Source organism: Daktulosphaira vitifoliae, unplaced genomic scaffold, assembly GCF_025091365.1.
Source record: "Daktulosphaira vitifoliae isolate Bord-2020 unplaced genomic scaffold, ASM2509136v1 Scaffold_5, whole genome shotgun sequence".
Taxonomy (NCBI): Eukaryota; Metazoa; Arthropoda; class Insecta; order Hemiptera; family Phylloxeridae; genus Daktulosphaira; species Daktulosphaira vitifoliae.
The window spans coordinates 18,079,973-18,102,470 of record NW_026099576.1 but is presented as its reverse complement, the minus strand read 5'-3'; the positions used below and the strand labels follow the sequence as shown (position 1 = coordinate 18,102,470).

The window sequence follows — 22,498 nt, the reverse complement described above, 5'->3', positions numbered from 1 at the left end:
TGATTAAAATCACTATCATAAGAAACGCTTCGATGCAAATCTGTAGATAGTGTTTCATTTAGAAAAATTGGTGGATTATTCCAAAAGCAACATCCACTCTTATTTCTTTGATTATATCCTAATTAGTAGTTCTTTGATTTTAAAATATAATATATGAATAAATACTAATTATAATTATTAAATTTAGTATGAAAATAAAAAAGTAAAAAAAATTTAATAAGTTTAATTTCGTATGTCTTTTATATTTTATTGTATATTTATATTGTATATTTTCGTATACCTTTATTCTATGTCAATTAAATTATATAATATTCATGAAAGTCAATATATTCTCCTAATAAGATATTTTAAAATAAAATAAAATACAAAACCTAGAATTTTAATAGAAAAATAGCATATTTTTGAATACGATAGCCATTTGCGCATAGAAGATAGGTTGTCGGGATAAATTTTTTTTTTNCGACTGCCATTTGCACATAGAAGATAAGGTGTCGGGACAAATTTTTTTTTTTCATTTTATAGTACATAAAATAAGCTTTAATTTGATATATGTTTAAAGGACGCAGTATTTCCGGAACATTTTCAAAAATTAAGTTGAAAAAGTTAGTTTTTGTAAAAATGTTGCTATAACAAAATAATATATTGCTGTTTATTAGGAAACTTTTCGTTGACCATTTTAAGTATTGTAGTATATTGAAATCAAATATTAAAACTTTACATAAAGTTGTTATTCGTATTTAAGAATTTAATCTAAGACTTAACCTTACAGGATTTAGAAAGAGATGTAAAATAAAATAAATTTGTTTTATTTTACACCTTCAACGTTTTACTGAAGACTGTGTGTGTATTCTGTCGTGTCGTTGAAGCATATAACAGTATAACGTGTGATAATAAAAATAAATCGCCTATTGTTTTTACCTTTTATTTTATTATTAAAATATTACTTAAAATCCCGAATTAAATTTTATTAAAGTACTCCTCTAAAGCTTGATAAATACAAACATTTTCTTTTGGTAAACCAAAAGAAACGAATATTTCTTTTCAAATTCTTTGGACTTTATTCTGACAGACATTAAGCTTAACTTCTATAGAGTATCAAGCTTTACATTTTGTGTCGTGAGTTTTTCTTCTGTACTTTTTGTTCAATAATAGCTTTACATGCAAAATGACAAGCGATTCGACTCACTTGAAAGGAACTAATCTATGCAATCTTGTTCGCCCTATTTCTATAAAATACTGTATGAAATAGTATTTACGCCTAACAAAAATATAAAGGTTTTGGTCTCAATTGCAACACAATAAATTAACATAAGTATTTTCCAGAAGATTGGAAAACAGATCCCTTTAAAATTTAGAAATTTATGTAGTTTTTTCGTGGTTTATGAAGGGTAAATAATCATCTGAAATAATTTTAAAGCTGAAGTATTATTATTAATATGCTTATAGTTTTGTTAATAAATAAAATCAATCCAGTATAATTGAGACTCGGTGTAACGGGGTACTGCCTTGTTGGATTTCAGTACAGTTTGATATCTGACAGTGATATGGTAACTACTGTGGTTACAGTACTAGTAACAGACATTACTAGTTAACATTTTGAAAATATTTCACACAAACACGGAGTATTATGTTTGGGAAATCTGTTTTTGAATTCAAAATAATGTTGTTTAGAAACGTTTCTGTGTATTTTCGGAACATTTCTGTAACATCACAGTGATCGAATATTGGACAGTGGAAAGACCAAAAAAAAAAAAAAATGAAAAATATTGACCGAAACTTTATACTTTAGCAACTAAATACTAATAAAAGATAAATCTACAGAAGTTTTTCTCTTTTTTTAATCATAAAGTATGTTCAAAAAGTTTTAATTTAGTATAGATTTTAAATTGTTAGACATTTTATAAAATTACTTTGTTTTAATAATAGACCAATTGTTGAAACGTTTTTATTTTTAATATTGTAGTTCACTAAGCCTTAATTTGATACAAGTTAAAAGTAGTCATTTTCAAAAATTAGGTTGCAAAAATGTTCGATTTCGTGGGTAGCTCGTTTTAACCCTATATTAAAGTATTGGGAGCTATACTTTAATATAGGATTTAAACAAAGTTTAACAACTTTTAAAAAATTATAAAAAAAAGTCAATTTTCTCTAGTATGTAATTTTAAAATTTTATACAAACATGAATGTTTATTTAAAAAATGTATAGAAAATATGTAAAGTTGCAAATTTTGACAGTTGTCTAGTTTTAAATTTTTCTAAATATTTTAAATGAGGTGGTTTTATCCGATTTTTTATGTTGAACTAATATAAAAATCGATTTTTTTTTTTTACGTTTATATCGACAAAATCGGTCTAATGAGTGCTAAGAATATTTTTAACAATCAAAAATAAACACATATTGGTAAAACGAATACCATCTCATATTTACATGGCAGCTAAAATTAGATGAGAAACGTCCCCAAGAATTTAACAAAAAATTATGCATTTTATTTTTCGAAGAAGGGTTGATAGGTAAATCAATCCTCATAAAATTGTATTAAATTTGAATATTACATGATTAGCATTTTAAAATAAGATGCATAATAAACAATGGATCAATTTAACATAAAATATAAAATAACTAGTTTAAATGTTATGACAGATAAATTATTTGTTTCTATACTGTCTATATTAAATTTAGACTGTTTATTTTTCATTAAAAAACGTAAGATGTGTAAAGCAATGCATTTGTACATATTAAGACAATACTGTTAAATTAATTTAAAATGATTTAAAAAAATGGAGGACATTTTTTTATGAAGAAGAGGTGAGTATCGCAATATTTGTACTTGTAATGATATGATAATGAAACAGTACTTTTAAGAAAATAGAATTATTTATAATATGATTTCCAGCTCTATTTGTAAATTAAAATGAGCAAAACGTTTGTCATTCATTTCGCATAGATGGTGGCGTAAGTAGAATTTTATCTTGAGAGTGATAAACATAAGAAAACTTTTCTTTTCCATCTCGAAACAAAAAAAAATTGTTCGCTATATAATTATTTTTGTCATGATACGCCAGTGGCTTTGACATCGGTCACTATAATAAAACGAAAATGCTCGTTAAATAATAAATCACGCAAAGTAAGCAAGTTGATAGTAAGCAAAGCACCCCAAATTGCTTATGATGCCATATATTGATAATAACAATTTTACGCATCTATTATTAATAAAACTTTCTTTTGATTTTGACCGTGTTTTAAATTAACAATAATAAACGGTGCTCCTTAAAAATTTAAAAAAAAATATATTTATGATTACATACAAAAAAAAATTAAGAGAGCAATTACGTTTTGTTGAAATTGAACTTATAAATATTGTTGGTGATAATTAATTAACTGAGGGCAATTCAAATTTATTTTAGAATTATTAAATCATAGTTCCGGTTTAACGAATATCGTCATTAAAAACAAATATTTTATCCATATTAACCAGTGATATATTTACAGGGATAGATACGATATATTTGCCTCTATTTAAGAAGCAATGCTGGCATAAAATCTTTAGATCACCATTTTTTCCCAAGATTTAAACAAGTAATGAACAAAATAGGATTGCCAATAATTTCCGTATTATATTTCCCATTGATATATTCTTATACCTTCTCCATTATACATGTTATATTATGTTTACAACAAACCATCAATAGAACTTTGAAAAAAAGTATAATTTATATTACTTTATATTTTAGTGCTGTCCAATGTAATCGCACTTATTATTCATCCTTCTAAATGTGACCATTATAATCAAAATTATTTTAATTTTTGTTTTATTGCGTTATTTAATAATCATTTAAATGGAAGATTTTAAAATGTAAAATAACTTATAACAAACATATGATTTTTTTTATGTAGAAGTTATACTGAGTTATGTATTATATTAAACATTAAAACAAATATGAATATTTCAAACAATAAATAAAAATAAACAAAATTGTATGTTTCACAACAATTTTTTATTTGCTCTAACACTTGATAATACAATAGTTTAATAAGATTTTCGTTAGAAATAATGAATATTAAATGTAGTGGCAAAACATTTATGGTTTTTAAAATGTAATAATATAATTATAATTATTAAATAATAACATTTTAAATAGGAAATATATTTTTGGAAAATTTATTAATTATAGATTTATTTTGAATAGAATAATTTCAACATAGAATATTAAATTTAATGTAAATAAATTTCTTTGTGTGACAAAATAATAAAATATTTTTTATAAATAAAAGTAAAAATTAACTTAATTTTTTAAACTATTATACATAGGAAAAAAGTTATAACAAATTGTGATTACAAATAATTGAAAATAATAGTTAAAAATAAATACATTTTACACTAACTGTAATAAATTATTTAAAACTTCAGTACAATAGCTGACTGTGCTGCAATACTCATATTGTAGCAATTTACTTTTGATCTAAAATAAAAATAATATATAAATAATTGTAATTAATATAATATGTGGAAATAAAATGAGCACCGTTACATTTTTAATAAACTAACATACTTAAAAAATTTTTAGAGATGGTTACAAATTCATATACAGAAAATAATTTTATGTAATCTAAATACAGAATAATTTTTTTCAGTTTTGTAATCAAGATATATGCATAAGAAGTTGTTTACAACTTTTCCAAAATAAATAAATATACCATAATTATTTTCATCATGTAGGAAATTCTATCATCAAAAAATTTCACGGAGAATACCCATGTCTTTATTATTATTTCCTAATAAAGCCATTTTTTTTAGAAAACAAAGGCTAACAAACAATACATTCTAAATAAAAAGTATTAACAGCATAGGTATTCTAATTAATTATGAATAAAATTAGCATTTAATTGAGACAAGATGATTCAATGAAATTTTTTATTAAGAGGACCTTTTGTTTTATGCCAAATTATAACTTGTTTAATTTCATTTAAGGCAAATAATAAGTTTTTAACAGAGTAATTTATTAGGAATGAACTCTCTATATATATATACAGGGTGATTTTTTTATCATTTTATTTTATTTTATTATAACTAAAGATAATAAAAAAAAAAAAAATGTTTAAATTTTTATTATTCTGCAAGTAATTAGGTGGGCTATGATAAAAAAATCACCCTGTATATATACTTTTTTTTAAATAAAAATCTTCAAAATAATATTTTATCCATTGTTTTGAACCATAATAAATATCAGGTTAATCATAAAAAAGTATAATTTTTAGGGTTAAGTTTTGAAAGTTAAATGGAACTTATATATTTTATACTAAATGGAAAATAAACTTATTATAATTTTGACTGGTAAGTAACTAATTTATAATATTACATTTTGAGATATTAGCAATCAAAGATTTAGATATCCTCGCCTATAGTATTGTAATGTTACAAAATTATTTATCTACAAGTCAAAATTAAATAATAATTATAATTGTTAAATATATTTTCTACATGATAGTATAAAAATATATATAAATATTCTTAATAAATCACAGTGTATGTTAGTGCCTTGTCAAATTCTTATTAGAAGAGCCTACCAAAATTTTCTCAGTAACTTAGTAACCAAACCATCAGACCATAAATACATTCCTTAAAAATAGTTTCCTTATATTATTTAGAATATTTACAGATATATCCATGTCTTCAGTTTTATACTGATATTTCGAACACATTGTAGATATTCGAAACTGGAGACATGGATATATTTGTAAATATTTTAAATAATACATTATACAAATTTTTTGAAACATTCCTCAATTTAATTACAATTTTGGTCCTGGAGTCATATAAATGTAGTTTAAATTAAATAAAATGTCACCTAAACCAGTATTTTTATTTACTAACATTTAAATACTTTCTTTTCTATTCTGTTCATCTTTAGCTCATTGATAAAAACTAGACTCATATTTAATAATATATTACTTACTTTAGAGGCGGAAGGGTTGGACAAGCAGACTCAGTACAAAGAATTAAACTAGCTTCTTTTGGAACATCTTTAAAGCTTAATAAACTAATATTGGTAGAATTTTTATTCAGATTCCAAACAAAAATATAACTTTCTGAACTACTAATAACCCTAAAACATTTTCATTATAAAAATTATTTAAAAATAATATTTAAGGAAAACATAATTTTATATTATTTAATTATAATTACCTATCAATAACTAGCACATTATCGCTTATTAATTTAGCATTAAATGTGCCAAATTCAATTGTTGGTGTAGCTCGTAAATCTTTTAATGTACTTTCAATGAATGTTACATTAGGAATAATATTGTTTTCAAAAATATTATTGTCAGCATAGATGATGGGTACACCTTGTAATATAGAGCTAAGAATATTAAATGCTTCGTTAATTTCTCTTGGCCAAGAATCTTTACAGTCACTGCATATCCACTTAAAATAACAAATATTATAATATAATCAGACAAAATAGCATAGAAAACTAAATTATATATATATACATATAATTATTTTCACATACCTCCCAAGATGGCCATTGCGATGAAGTTCTTTTTAGTAAGATTGCTTGTAGTAATTGTTCACCAGCAAAATCTTTAGGCAAAGCAATAGAACTATGTGCTATATTTACTCCGGTAATGTTTTTATTATCAATATCACCTACGATTAATATTCTGAAAATAATATATACATTAAAGAATATTTTTAATAATAAATAAAAGTTTTCTTGTTATTATAATTATTTTTTTAGTAACAAGCTTAATACATTATTCAACAAAACAAACAATATGTTATTTATTTATGTAAAGATATCAACTATAATATGTTTTAGATTTTGCAAAATTTCATAACATTTTTAGAATTTTTATACATATACTTAATCTACCCTTTAACTAATATATATCTTTACTTAGTTTAAAAAAATTAATTTTATTAACAATTAATAATTAACGTCATTTTTTCAAAAGAAATAAATTATGTTCTATACTAAACTGAATATTAGATCATATCATAATCATAGATATTCCAACTATAATTGTAATAGAAACAAGACTTATTTAATAACTGGTGCCTTTAACACATGATGACAAGTGATTTAGTATTATCATATTATAAAATAATATGATATAAGTCAAATAATAAAAAATCTTGATTAGTTTTTATTTAACCATAAAACTTACATACCCTGAATTTGAATTTTCTATAATGAATTTTCCCCATTTTGATAATAAATCGTAAGACTCAGGAAGATATGATGTAAATGCATTGTTGTTAGTTAATATACTTTCTACTGGAATTCTAGTATCATTTTTAAATTCTTTATCCTCAAATAAATATTGAACTTTATCTAAGTAAAATCCATCTACACCGTTATCCAACCAAAATTTAAACAAATTCTGAAAAAATATAATTTTTAATGTTGTTTTAAATTGTTAGTAATATTTTATTAATTATATTATTCTACCTCAAAATAGTTCACAACATCTTTGTTGTGGAAATTAAAATCGGGCTCCATTTCAGAAAATTGATGTAAATAATATTCTTTTCGCCTATCATTCCAGGTCCACATACTTCCTCCAGTAATACTCAACTAAAAAAAAATTACATAGATTAAATAAGCTTTAATATTTTTTTCTAGTAACACAAAAAAAATTTTTTTTATGAAAATGTGGTTTTATAATAATACATTTTTTTTATTGGTATATTAAACTTTTAAAATAATACTTTTGTTATGTGTAAATGAAGTGTAAAAATTTCAAATGTTGTATATATCAAAAAATTAAAAGTACTTTATCCCCTAATAAATGTTTTATGCGTTTCTTCCTACAATTCTGTATATGTTTAAATTACTAATATTTAATTGACTCGAATATTTTTTATAAAAAATAACTTTTTTCTTGTGAAAATATACTAAAATATTTATTTGGCATATGGAATATTTGTCATTTTTACTTTTACAATATACATAAATAAATGATAAAATTATAAAAAAAAATTTCAAAATAATCATTTTATCGTAATTTGATCAAATTAATCATTATTTATAAACTACAAACCCAATTATTAGGAGGGTGATGACCCATATTTGATATAACACCAGATTTCCAAATATAGTAATCTTTGTAAGGAGTTTCTTTCAATATTGATCTCAAAAACAGCGGATTTGTTGTAGTAGAATGATTAGGAATTATTTTTATCAACACTTTCATACCTAAATAATTATTTTATATTAGATAAAAATACAATATATAAAACACAGTTCAAACAAGTTTAAGATACTACTTAAAAACATAGTTTTTTAATTGTTTCTTTAGTTAATCTTTTAATTTGTTTCAAATTAAAATAAAGCACAAGATATTTTCATAGTTAAAAGTATAATACAATAATGTATTCATTTTAATTATAAACATTATATTTAAAAGAAAACAAATTCATTATTTTTAAAAAAAATATGGAACTACTCTCTTTAAAACCATTTATAATTGTTAAAAAGTTATATTTATTATACATAAAATTTTACTTGATGAGAAATAACTACTAATAAATTAATTTGTTTAGATTAATATTTTTTTTTTCAAACATCTTTAACTGTTATAGCTAAGAAATTATAAACATATCTTAATTTATATTTTAACTTTCTTTTAGCATTTTTTAATATTATACTATTATGGTTTTAAAAATATAACAACATGATACCAAGTATTAAATCTTTGTATTATAAGTTTAAAAGTTAGAATCATATAATTTTTTTTATAAAAGTAATCTTTAAAAAGACTATATCATAATGCCTAAAAAATTCAAAATAAAATTTTTTTTTTGATAAATAAAGCAGATAAAAAAAACAGTCCAACATAACAATGATTTGTAATGATAATTAGAAAAAAAAGTTGTTTAATAAAAAAAAAAAAAATAAAATATCATCTAACAAAAGTTTCACTTGTTGGATTTAGCTGAATCAATATATAAAATTACTATACCTTTAGCCTTAAGCTTTGTTATAAGATCTTTAGTTGAATTATGGCTGACAAAAGAAGAGTTGCTGAAATCTACTAGGAAATCTGCTACTTGATCATGAGCAAATTTGAATTCTGAAGATAATACAATATTTTCAACACCAAGTTTCTTAAAATAATCAATTTTTTCATCCAGTTCTAATGGTAAAAAATAGTATCAATAAGATAACAAATTAATAAAATTGAATAATTACCTTCCAAGCCAATATTAGTTGCATTAATTACATACACTGGGGTTCTTTGGTACCATTCAATATTTTGTTGTGGAAAACATTTAGGAGCCATGAATATAATAAATAATGCTCCAAACATCATAGCAAACCATGATAACCAGAATGCAATAAATAATAATAATCTGAGCCGTACCCAAAACGGACTATTCGCATATTTCATCAACTCTTCTTTTCCCATACCAGCATATGCTTTTTCAACATCATCAGACATATCAAAATTTTTTAGCTTATCATACTTTTCTTCTGCTGGTTCCTCTTGTTTTGGACAATCTTCCATAAGTTTTTCGACTGCTCCATCTTCTTTCTCGATAGACATAATGAATTATATCACTTCTATAAAAGTTATTTAAATTAATGAAATTTATTCTAAACTGTAGGAAATATATTATTATATCTTAGTTTTGTTATTAAATCAACCCAACCCTACCTTTATTACTTAACTTCAATTAAAAAAACATATATATCAACATTTCAATAACTAGTGTCTCATGAACAATAAATAAAAACAATCAAATAGCTCGAATAGTGATAATGAACAGCTTATCAAAAGAAATCGATTGAATAGAAACTAAAAATAACTAATTGGCAAAATTCAGTATCGATTTGTGAAATTTTTTATCAGTATTTGACACAGTAGTCACTACTACTATGTTTACAAAAATTTTAGCAGCAGAAGACACTGAAAAATCCACACCTACTTACAGTTTGACCAACTGAGTGGGGTAACCTCTACGATTTCTTTCTTTCATCTTAGCAATTGAAATTCAAATCGTGTGAACGTATTCGCACGAGCACATCCATACAAAGCCCATTCATTTTAAGTAATAAATATTAATCAAATAAAAACTGTTAGCGTCATTTATAGTGTGTCGTCGCATTTGAAACTGACAAGTTCATAATCTACTGAATAGTTAAATTTTAATTACCGCAATGTAATTTATTATTGTTATTAATATACTCTGAAATAACAGTTGCTGGATAACATAATTTTTACATACCTTAGTTATTTCTTTTTTATGTTAAAAAAACAGTAAAATTAATTGATTTTACACGTCTCGTGTATAAACACTACCAACTAATTAACTAGCATTCACTTATCTTCACGTTTAAGACAATAAATTATTTATTTATTCTAAAAGAACTTTGTAAACATTATCTTATATTTACAAAATGTTAAATAACATATGATCTCCGTTAAAATAACTTGCATAATTAAGGGGGTTTGGTTATAACATCCCCTCATAAGAAAAATAATTTTAGTTCTAATATATAATCTATTTTCATTTGATAAATTTTCTTATGTGTATCCCTCCAAGATAAAATCATTATTTCGCCACTAGTCAATACAAAATGTATGACAAACGTTTGGCTGTTTTTAATTTACAAATGGAGCTGGAAATTATTTCATAAATAATTCTATTTTCTTTAAAGTACTGTTTCATTATTATGTTGTTAAAAGTATAAGTATTGTGATACCCTCCTACCAAAAAAAAAAATTTGTTCTCCATTCCTTTGAATTATTTTTAATTAATTTAGGAGTATTTATTTATATACTTTGACAAATTTGGAGAATTGATTTACTTATTAACCCAATTTTGAAAAATAACTGTTTTAAAAATAAAACGCATAAACAATTTAACCACAATGGTTAAATTCCTCAAAACGGAAACACACCACGGATAAAAATAATTATTTCTGTCTTGAAATTAATAATTATTTACCTACTAATCTGATATAGTTCAATAAATTTGAAAATTTTAAATTAAAATAAATCTTTTTAGTGCTTGTCTTAAGGAATGTATTGGAATTACGATTTCTCATAACGAAAAAATAAAATACAAAAGAATATTCATTAAGAACTTTAATGTCTCGCCTTGGGAAAAATAGTGTTTCTTTTTTTAATATTTTATCTCAATTCTGCCCACAAATATATTACCTAAGCCTACTTAACCATATTGTGACATCACTATTATGAATTATTAGTGACAGTAAACATTCTCTTGACGTACCTAGTTTTTCTCAAAATACAAACAAATTCTTTAACTTTTGTTTTTTACAGAGAACCTTCATATTCGCTTTGCTTCACGTTCATTTAACATTTTTAAGTTACATAGTAAAACTACTAATTAAAGAATACAAGTTATATGCTAACTTTTTAAATAACATAAATGTATTGTACTCAATAAGAAAACGCAATTTATTTCATTTTTCAACGACAAAAAAATTCACGTAAACTATATATTAAAGTGTACTTTTTAAAAAATAAATAAAAATACTTTCAATACTTGGTTGTTAAATAAATAAAGTGTAATTATTATAAAAAACAAAAAATTATATTATTTATAAAAGACTTTTGTAATTTAAAAATTATGAGAGTTAGTCATTGTAATATCGTGTCAAGTGGAATATTAAGATAAGGATGGCCGACCCTAAGTAGTTGGGATTAAGGCGAGGAAGAAGAAGAAAAGAAAAAACAATAGTTAGTCATTAAGACCAGAATGCATAATTCCCACACAATTATTTTTAATATAACTTGATAATATATAAAAAATTTTTTGTAATGGAAGAAATTCGTACAACTCCACCCCTGATTTAAGACATCTTAAGGTCTTAACACGGCAATTACTTTTGCAGTTTACGGCTACGAGATCAAGACGTCATTGACGAATTTCATAAAATGTGTTTGTAAAATTTTATTTAGTTCAAAAAACTACACTATGTAGTTAAATAATTTTTTTTTCATTTCTTCAGGGTTAAAAAAAACCTGAAAAAAATTAAATATAAGGATTTTTTTCTTAAATGGAAACCATTAGCGTCATTTGCATGGAGCAGAATGAGCATTAGCTCCCATTAAAAAATTAGTGTTGTTAATTATATCAGAGGTATTTTATACCTCTGATATAAAATCACATTTATATGATTTTAGAATTTTTGTTATCACTTAAGAATATTTTTTACACTATCAAATAGTCTATAGACTTTTCGAAAATACAATTGAGGATATACAAATTGATTACGAATGTTGTCACTATGTAAATAATTAAAAAATAAACAGTCAAGTATTTTGTATCATGAATGTCTATATTTAAAATTGCATAGAATTGCTTTTTTAAATTTTCAAAATAAACATATTGAAATTATTATTTTATTTAAAATTAGATAGAAAATTATAAGAACAATATTGTTTGTAGTTCTTTTTCCTATCATATTAAGTTAAAAAACTAAGTTAGATGGTTTCTTTCAAACTCTTCTTGTACTAAGGTTTTTCATTATATTTTCATAGAAAGTATGTATGCTAATTGAAAGTAATTGTATCTAGTATACTCTATTATAATTTTATTTTCATCAGTGATTTAAAAAAAAATAAAAAATGCTCATGGTAAAATCCTTAAAATACTTTTTTATCACATCAAACTTAATAAAAGTTCTCATTTAACAAAATTAAAGAAATAGATTTTTATCCTTAAATAGATAAAAGAAAATTATTTAACTATATATTATTGTAGATTTTTAATAAGTAAATAAATAATGGGAAATAACTATCTAACAATTTTATCTCCAATAAGTGTTTGTCCTAAAATTTTTATCAATTTATTAATCATTTTTGTAAGAAAAGTTCTAAAAAATGACTATTTTAAAATGTTAAAAAAATAAAAAATTTTTATTATTAATAACAAATAATAAAAAATGATTTTAACGGAGCCTAAAAGTACAAACATTTTTTTTTTTAATTACAGCATAATTTTAATTTTTACAAAAGTTATGAGAGTTTTAAAAGCAAATAATTTTTGTACTATTATTATGATTTAAATCTAAATTGACAATCATAAATATTGATAAATAAGAACACCATAAGAGTAGGGCGCTCAAATTTTTTGAGGCTAAGCCCGTTTGCCTTATGCCTATGAACTCTCACACAATTAGGTGACAATGAATATTAAATTCACTGTCAATATTTGGGCAAAATCCAAAAAATACCTCTAGATAACCCAATTTTCAACTTAAAAAATATATATATATTTCTAGTATCTTTTATTATTTTGTAGAGTTTGACACAAGTATATTATATTTGCATGTATTTTCATTTTTATCGCGAATCAGTGTCGTTGCATTTGGTCTAACAATATTTGAGGGGTTTTGGATATTTTTCAATATTGATTCCATAGACTACAAAAATATGTGCACATAACATTAATAGATTTTAACCGGTAATCTTTTGAGGGATATACAACAGATTTAAAATTAGGGATATTTACTAGTTAAAAAGTAATTTTTATTTAACTTTTTAACTTAACTAACTTAATTTAGCGCTCAAATAATTTTTTAATTTAATTAGCAAAAATTAATTATATTATAAAAAATGTTGACTTTTAACGCTGTATGCATGGTTATAAATGAAAAAAATCAAATATATACTTAAATCCATGATCCATGTTTCTTAAATAAAAATTTATTTTTTAAGATAGATTGGCATAAATACAATAAATGTTTACATGATTATTTTTCAAAAATTTATTACAATAATTTCTAGATTATTCACTGAACTAAATTGACATTTAGTTTACTCTAAATAATATATCTATACATCAATAATTATTTGAATTATTACGGGGGAAGAGGAGTAATTGAAACTTTAATCCCTTGTGGTGAACTCAGGTTTCTTAGTCCAGGCCCGACTACGCAGATAAGAGTCAGGAAAAAATTTAAATAATTATAATGAAATAGTCGCTAACACACAAGTCATTGGTCAAGTCTCTTTTTATTCAAATAAATTGTAATCAACTGTAATAGGCAATAACTGTTAGGAAGTTATCGATTAATAACTTTCTAAAATATAGAACATTGACATATATGTTATAACTTACAAACATGTAAAAAATAACATTGGTTCACAACACCTCTACTTTATAAGTTCTATAGTTGTTCCAGAATTTTTAGCAAATTTGAAAATCAGAAAGCATAGCATCATACTTTAGGTGATTCTCAAACTAATTTAAAAAATAATTACTTTTTAATTTCAGTTATTTTTTTTATTTTAACCTTCAATTTGAATAAATTTACAACTTACTAACTTTTAACTTATCGGTATTGATTCTATTTTAATTAACTTAAGTTGAGTTAATTATTTTCATTAATTTTCCCAGATTCGATTATTAAAATTATATAAAGATTGTTAATTATATTCTGTATAAATATTTCAAGTACATGTGTATATGTTCTCAAACTTTATAAACTTTTAAATAGAAAAAAATTTTTTACTCCCTTTCTATTTTATAAATTTGACACATGATTAGTCATAGATATCTTCAATTTAGATCTCAAATATCACTGTTTTCTAAATACTGTTATAGTGGCTAGAAATGACGAATGATCAAACAGCATAGCCAACACTGTCGGGAAAATCAAGTTTAAAGTTTAAAAAAGTTTTTAAATGTTATTTGAAGGTAACTTTTTTAAATAAATAAATAATTTTTTTTAGAAGATAAAACGAAAATTTTATTTATATTTTCATTATTATTAGATTTCTGATCTGTTTATGTATAAAACTTGTTTTTTATAAAAAGTTATTATAGAATTAATTGCATTTATTCCAGATTAGAATTTACTTACAGATTAAATATATATAATGATCAGTTAATATTAATACAAAATACAACATTTATTTTCTATCCTCAATCTGTTGAAATTAGAAGTATAACAGTATTTTTTTAGCAAAACTATTAGTGCAACATAACTAATAAAAATTAAAAAGATTGACATCAAAACCCAATTACTATTATCACAGTCTAGTCAAAAAATGAGTCTTCATTTTTTTTATATTAATTTAGGATCTATTTTTAACAATTTATGAATACAAATAATGTATTTAGAGAGAATTTTAATGTCAAAAGACAAAAAACAAATAATTTGGTAATTATATTTACAATTCAAAAATATACCAAGTTTATAATAATATTAAAAAATTGTAAAATTTTAATGATCAGGTTTCAAGCTGCAGTGTCCGTTTACCATATCAGATTCATTACCGTTTCCTTGAGTAAAATATGCATTTAAGCTCTTTTCAATACGATCCATAATAGCTTTTAAATCATTACGGATACCTATATAAAATAATTTAAGATATTAAAAAATATAATAATAAAAATTATTGATCATATAAATTTTAAAATAATTATCATCACTGATTATTGGTATACAGATTCATTAAATATAAAAAATGTTTGTTTAAATATTCAAATATCTCAAATTAAATTTTCTATTTAGGTAAAGATAGCATCTAACTTAATTCTGTTGAAGACTTAAAAGAACTAGGTTTATTCTAATTTGTTTAATTATAGTTTTAACAGTAGAATTTTTAATAAGTGGAAACTAAATAAAATATTTATTTTTTTTTTGCTTATTGAAGTTTTGATTTTCAAGTTTTTAGGGGAAAAAATGACTTAAAAAATTTAAAAATAAATATGTCACCAATTTATTTCAATTGGTAATACCATAGATAATTAAGTTTTAATCAATTTTCAACATTCATTGCACCTTTTATTTTTAATAGGCGATGAGTTAATTCATCACTCAAAACTCAAAAGTCACAACTATATTAAAGTATGAATAAATATAGTATAATATAATACAGTACCAATGAAAAAAGAGTTTAGAATAATCAATTCAAGACTAGCATATCTAAAAATAGAGATCAAATGGTTTTATATTGTATTCCGTAGTATATTTGGACTTATGGAGAAAAACGAAACAAGAAAAATACTTTTATATAAAGATAGAATTATCACTAGAAGAGATTAGTATTAGCAAAATAAAACTTCTACTAGGAGATATGAGTCAAAATAGGAAATGAGAGACTTTTTAGACTAACTATTGGTATCTATAGTTTACATGACATAACTAATGCCAATGAAACAAAGGTAGTTGAGTTGGTCTTAAATCCAAAAGTACAATATTACTGCATAATGTTACTGGATGTTACCTGTTGGTAGATATTCAAATTAAATTGATTATATATTGGTAGATAAGAGATTTGCTAATAATATAAAAATACAACCATGTCATATTGTGAATAAGAAATAATCATTAGTATAAAAAGAAAAAAAGCTCATAACATTATAAGAAGTGAAAAGAGGATGTATATTCAGAACAACAAAGCAGAACAATATTATAGATTACACAAGACACATCAGCTATTCTGCAAAGTGAATAGCTTAAGAGGTGAATATAAAATGCAAGAAATTTTTTTGAAAAAATATAAACCTAGGTATTTTCATATTGCATCCTAGACAGAATCTTAAACAAATGATAGAAGAAGGGTTAGGGAATTATTATTCAATACACTTTAATTAAAAATATTTGTAATAAAAAATAAGTAAAATAAAACTTTATTTTTTTTTTAATTTAAAATAACATATTACAAATAATATAAATAATAAAAAGTGAATAACAGCTATGCCTGGGATATATAGTAATTGTACAATAACTACTAATTCAAATTAATTTTTAAAATAATATTCTATTTTAATATCGAAGAGACTCTAGGTAAATTGTTTTATACATTTTCATTATGTATATCTATGTATTTAAAATAATTTTTATTTCTTTAACACTATTATTTTGTTAACTTATTAATATGATCTATAAAATTTTATTTAAATTAAAATTTTCGAAATTTTTATACATGTTTTATCTAAAAATCACATAAGCAAAAACTAGTAGTTATTAAATAATTGTAATATAAATTATAATTGTTATATATTCAAAGCACAGCTGTTATTAATTTTTTATATTATTTATAATACATTATTTAAAAATATAAGCAATGAAATTAATAAATATAAATTATTTTTACATCTATTAGATACTTCTTTGCAACTAATAATAGTCTTTAACGAACACCTTATACAATTACAAATGATTCTTTATATAAATATAATATTTTATTATTAATATGAATACTTTTTTAATACTTTATAATTTAATCCTTAAATAATGAAAAATTAAGAATATACTTTTAATATTGATATTACTTACAAATAATTTGATTGCGTGTCAATCGTATTTGATAAACATCAATATCATTTCTTGGAAAATCTTGTTCATCAACTAGGGGATCATCCATTCCAACTCTATGCTATGTAATATAGTATATTAACTGTTTAAAATATTAATAATTGTATTGAAATAAACTTACAGATTGTAATACATCAATATGGGTTTTAAGTTGTTGTTCAAGTTTTTCTTTTTCACTCATCATTTCCAATATTTCACTCCTAGTAACAGATTTAGAACCAACTGCTGAAGGCATAATGGAAGATTGATTTTCAATTCTTCAATTAAATATATAATAAATTAAAATTACAAACTGTAAGAAAATAGTCTGTGTTAAAATGAGTAAGGGATTAGATACAGTTTTGCTAATAATTCAAATTCATTTAATATTATCAGTACTGATAGTTTTTGTTATCATATTGATATGATAACTCTATTGTCATATGAAAATTATTGTTGCCTAAGAATTTATGTATAATTATAATAAAAATAATTTTTTAGAAAAATAGGAATTCCCTCGTGGCTAATATTACTTAAAATTAATAATATAAAATATAAATTGAAATATATTTTTAATTTTAAATAGATTTTTGAGGTTTTTGAGAAATTTAACATAATTTTTCAAGAGTTTTTAGTAAGCGCCCGTAAAGCTATTATTGTAACTGATGACTTTTTCTAGATGATAGGAGTATTTTTTAATGGGTAAAATTGAGTAAATTTAAAATTTTTTTAATTTAAAAGTAAAAAAAAGTCAACATTTTTAGTTTTATTAGACGCTAAAAAAATTAAAAAACAAATTCCAATTTTTTATTTTATTCTTGTATTTATAGACCTGTATATAGATTTAAAATTTGATGATCATTTAAGAAAAAAAAAACCCTAGCACAGTGAAGACGTGCCATTGTTGGGTCCAGTATAGATTTAATCTGATAGTGATTAAAATCACTGATAGTGTTTAATTTTAAAAATTTGACGAATTATTCCAAAAGCAACATGATCTTCTATTTCCTTATTTATATCCTGATTACAAGTTGTATGATTTGAAAGTATAATATATCATTAATTATTGATAAATAATTAGTTGATTAATTAATAATTTAGTATTGTAATTTTTACGGAAAAAAAATTTTATGATCCATACATTTTTCAAAAATGTAAAGCATTATAAAGTTAAAAATAAAAAAATAATTTTTTTTATTAACTTTGATGTCCATTTTCACCATGAAAACAAAATAAAAGTCATTGTAATATCGTGTCAAGTGGAAGTTTAGGATAAGGGTGACTGACTCCAAGTAGTTGGGGTTAAGGTGAGGAAGAAGAAGAAGACATATACTTTAATTTAAAAAATATATATATAAAAGTGTTAGTATTTCCAGAATACTTTCAAAAATTAAGTTGAAAAAGTGCTATATTGATACTTAAGGATTCATCTAATTGTCTTTCTATATTCCATCTTATAATTTTATTTTAACTCATCATTATCTTTTTCGGATTAATGCCAATAAATGTTAGTTTTTTTTTATGAATCTTAAATAATATATTATTACTTGAATTGATTAGTTTATTAGAATTCAAGTACAAGTAAAATAAATCGTATTTAACAACAGCTTACATTTTGAACTATTTTTATTACTAGAAAAAATCTTAACAATACATTGAATACAAAAAGAACAAATTCGAAAAAATTAGTATGGATAATAATATTAAATTTGTAATTAAAAAGTTCTCTCAAAAACCTTCAACATCGCTGTTAGCATTTGGTTTTGAAAACATAGTAAGTACAAAGTCAAGTTTGTCTGTCCGTATTAGACAAACCGGTATCCTCAGCTCATCTAAGTCGCCCTTTGATTACTCTCCTACAATATCCAGAGCGGTTGACTTATTAACATTATTTATCAATGCTTTTCTTTTCGATTAATTTTTATTGGATAATTCCATTCATCTTGAGACGAGTTTTCTGATGAAGAGTCGGAGTTAGAACGGCTCGACATCATATTTGCCAGACGGAACATGGCAATATCTAATGGATTCATTCTTCCAAGATCATTTTCATCTATCTTTGCTTTTTCTATAACTTTTGCCACTGATATTACCGGCTATATAACATTAAAAAATCAAACACAAATACTAATGTTTTATATATTTTTAAATACTTTGATTTATGTATAATTAATATAGGTGAAATCATCTCATCTAACTTGATTTGTAGTTTAAAATGTTTAAATTTAGGAAGTGTTAAAAATGTGATTCATTAATATATGATCCACTTCATAAGTACGAAAAAATATTTAAAAACTTAAAACAATTTAACTACAATCACTTTATAGGGACTTTTTATTATAGACTTTTAGGAAATTATATTGCTTACATTAAGCTATAATATAGAATTTGCACCAAACTCAATTATTGCTTGTTAAACATTTTACCTTCAATTCCACACCACGTTTAATTTCATCCATAAGATTCGTTGGTAGAGCTGATTTATCAACTTTACATTTGTTTTTAATATTATTATCCGCTTTTATAAGCGTTGGTAGTGTTTGGAAAAGTGGCTGAGCTGGAGGAATAAAATCTGCAAAATTTTCATGTTTAGAAAACATACATAGTGACTTATTATAATAAAATTAATACAGTACTTAAATTTATAATTATATACTATCATTTTTTTATTGTTTTTTTCTATTAAATTAAAAAATATTGATTTACCATTAATTTGCCATAAGTCCTTTAATTCGGTTAGTTTTTTATTCATATTTATTTCCTCCTCCTTGCGTTTTTCTGGACTACTACTATTTTTTATCAAGTAATCGGTAGATTCCCTTAAACAATTCTGAACAATTCCCTGGATAAATTCGGACAATAAATCTTGATTCTGATCTATTAAATAGAATTTTGGTATAAATTATCGATACTTAAAGACAATTAATAAGTCGTGTAGTAGGGGTTAACTTGCTTATTTTTTACACTAAGTCATATTATATCTTTATAGAATAATAATTTAAAATATGAATAACTACTCCGAATGATGATTTCCAATTTTGGGTCATTTAAAATTTCACGTTTTATTGATTCCTTATAGCCGGTTATTTGTCAGCCATAGTTTTTTGTTCACTTTTGCGTTTTACAGATACGCTACCATTTTTATAAGACACTGGTTAGATTCTCCTGAATGGATAAAGTCTTGAATCTTATCTATAAAAAGAGATATAGTTATAAACTATGGATTTATTAAAACATCTAAGTAATAGTATAGTAGGAAAGTGCAAGAGATCATAATAAATTTAATATAATAGAATATAAAGTATTTTCAAGGCACTAATAATCAACATAATTCATGTATATTTAGTCGAATTTACTATTGGCAATGCATTTATATATTAAGAGGTTTAATGTTTTCTTTTTTCAGAAAATTTGTTTGCATTTTTTGAATATCTTATGATAAATTTGATGGGACTAAGTGTTTTCAGAAAATTGTAAAAAAAATAATGTGTAAAGGCATTAATTTACAAGCTGTGCTTACAATTATACAAAATAACTACAAACTATTTTTCCTTTCATCAGAAGTGTCCTTCGATGGCACTACCGGATGTAACGAGACTCCACTCGCAGCAACTTTTGCATTTGTTCTCTTGATATTAGCACAATTTTTTTATTCTTCTTCCTTTGACATACTTTTCTTATATTTTATAAAAAACTATTAATCACTCTTTAAATTGTACTAAAGTAAAAATAATTAAATAATGAATGTTTAAACTGAAATTTCCATAGAAAATAAACTATTATTGTATCATAGTAATTGAAAATAATAATTTCTATTTTTTATAAGCCAATTACTATTTCTTTTAATTTATGCTATAAAATCAATTAAAACATAACATTTTTTTAAACTAATTTCTTCCTACTTTTTGTATGTAAAATTAATACTCTAAATGTAATTGTGAAGAATGTAAAGAGGTATTATCTCTACTAAATAAACACTAAACGTAAACCTAAAACTAAAAAATATTTTACATTCATATACATAAAAATTCCTAAAATTTATGAAATTTATATTTATTGATTTTAAAGAAAGTATTTTTTCATTAATATATATATTCTGTTAATGTTTAAATATAATATTAAATGTGATCCATAGTTGATTATTTATTACAAAAGCAGGACTGTAAATTCAAATGCTAGACAAGAGGAAACTTTAAACTTTAATAAATTATAAATATGTTCTCATTTTAAGTATTTAGAATTTAATTAGTCATTAAAAACTATAAAAAATTCATTGCACTACTGTTCTAAGCCTGTTGTAGCAATTGTGCTATAACCTCAATAATAAATCGAAATATTTTTTGATCAAGACAGTGATGTCATAAATTTGTAATGACAACACATTACGCATTAAAAAAACCCAAATTTAATCTAATCAAACTTACCAGCGCCAAATTTATGAATTTTAGAAAATAAAAAAATATCTCAAAATTACTGTAACGTAAGAAGTTGTATATTGAATTTTTTTTTTCTGTATTTTAGATATACTATGACTTTTTTTTTAATCCTAATAAAATTATAATTAAATGTACTGGAAATAATGAACTTTCTTTTTTAAGCTTTTAATGGAAGTCCAATAAGAAATCTTAGTAATGATATGGTTTGAAAGGTGGCCTACGAATGTAAACAAATATTTTTCAACTTAATTTGAAAATGTTCCGGAAATTCTGCCTACTTTTATAATATATCAAAATTAAGACTTGATATTTACTTGATATTAAGAATTAATAATATATTAATATTATTATATATTAATAATATATAACTATTAATAATAATTTAAAAAAATTACATTATTTCCCTTTACATAACTTTAAAATTCCCTCATATTTGAATCCAAGCCTTATTTATAATGGTGTTGTTAATCACCGTCTGAAATCATCTATACATGTGCTAATATTGCCATATCCTCACCACTGTGGTTTTTGTTTTACCTACAATAGTTATTTTTAAGTTTTGAACCACCCTTGTATAAATTGAAATGGTCAGATTTAAAAAAACAGTACGTCGAATGAAAGTAGTATATGATTTATTTACGGGGAACGAGAGAAATTTTTTCAATTTTTTAGGGTAATGTCTTCGACTAGATACTATTTGTGATCTTTTGACGTATCGTTGAAAGAAATCGGTTCGGTGAGAGCTGAGAAAAAGTAGTAACAGACACACAA

The 22,498-nt window shown here is 23.1% G+C and overlaps 3 protein-coding genes and 1 long non-coding RNA gene across 4 annotated transcripts; 1 reads left to right on the top strand and 3 right to left on the bottom strand.

Annotated features, from left to right (window-relative positions):
- Positions 1-4,206: 4,206 nt before the first annotated feature.
- LOC126907181 (neutral and basic amino acid transport protein rBAT-like) lies at positions 4,207-9,889 on the bottom strand. Its single transcript, XM_050688288.1, has 10 exons — positions 9,667-9,889; positions 9,201-9,572; positions 8,971-9,144; positions 8,050-8,204; positions 7,458-7,583; positions 7,178-7,389; positions 6,516-6,666; positions 6,186-6,427; positions 5,956-6,105; positions 4,207-4,461 (listed from the first exon to the last, which is right to left on the bottom strand). Exons 2-10 carry the CDS (start codon positions 9,553-9,555, stop codon positions 4,398-4,400), a joined length of 1,629 nt encoding a protein of 542 aa, XP_050544245.1. The 5' UTR covers positions 9,556-9,572; positions 9,667-9,889; the 3' UTR covers positions 4,207-4,397.
- Positions 9,890-12,435: 2,546 nt separating this feature from the next.
- Positions 12,436-16,755, top strand: LOC126907339 (uncharacterized). Its single transcript, XR_007704482.1, has 3 exons — positions 12,436-12,525; positions 14,591-14,683; positions 15,790-16,755. It is a non-coding gene; the product is annotated as an uncharacterized LOC126907339 (long non-coding RNA).
- On the bottom strand, positions 15,103-17,686 carry LOC126907338 (26S proteasome non-ATPase regulatory subunit 9). Its single transcript, XM_050688538.1, has 3 exons — positions 17,434-17,686; positions 17,274-17,373; positions 15,103-15,340 (listed from the first exon to the last, which is right to left on the bottom strand). The coding sequence occupies exons 1-3, from the start codon at positions 17,545-17,547 to the stop codon at positions 15,213-15,215; spliced, it is 342 nt and encodes a 113-aa protein (XP_050544495.1). The 5' UTR covers positions 17,548-17,686; the 3' UTR covers positions 15,103-15,212.
- Positions 17,687-18,951: 1,265 nt separating this feature from the next.
- LOC126907437 (uncharacterized) lies at positions 18,952-21,005 on the bottom strand. Its single transcript, XM_050688718.1, has 5 exons — positions 20,831-21,005; positions 20,309-20,483; positions 19,998-20,168; positions 19,718-19,863; positions 18,952-19,387 (listed from the first exon to the last, which is right to left on the bottom strand). The coding sequence occupies exons 3-5, from the start codon at positions 20,041-20,043 to the stop codon at positions 19,187-19,189; spliced, it is 393 nt and encodes a 130-aa protein (XP_050544675.1). The 5' UTR covers positions 20,044-20,168; positions 20,309-20,483; positions 20,831-21,005; the 3' UTR covers positions 18,952-19,186.
- Positions 21,006-22,498: the final 1,493 nt, after the last annotated feature.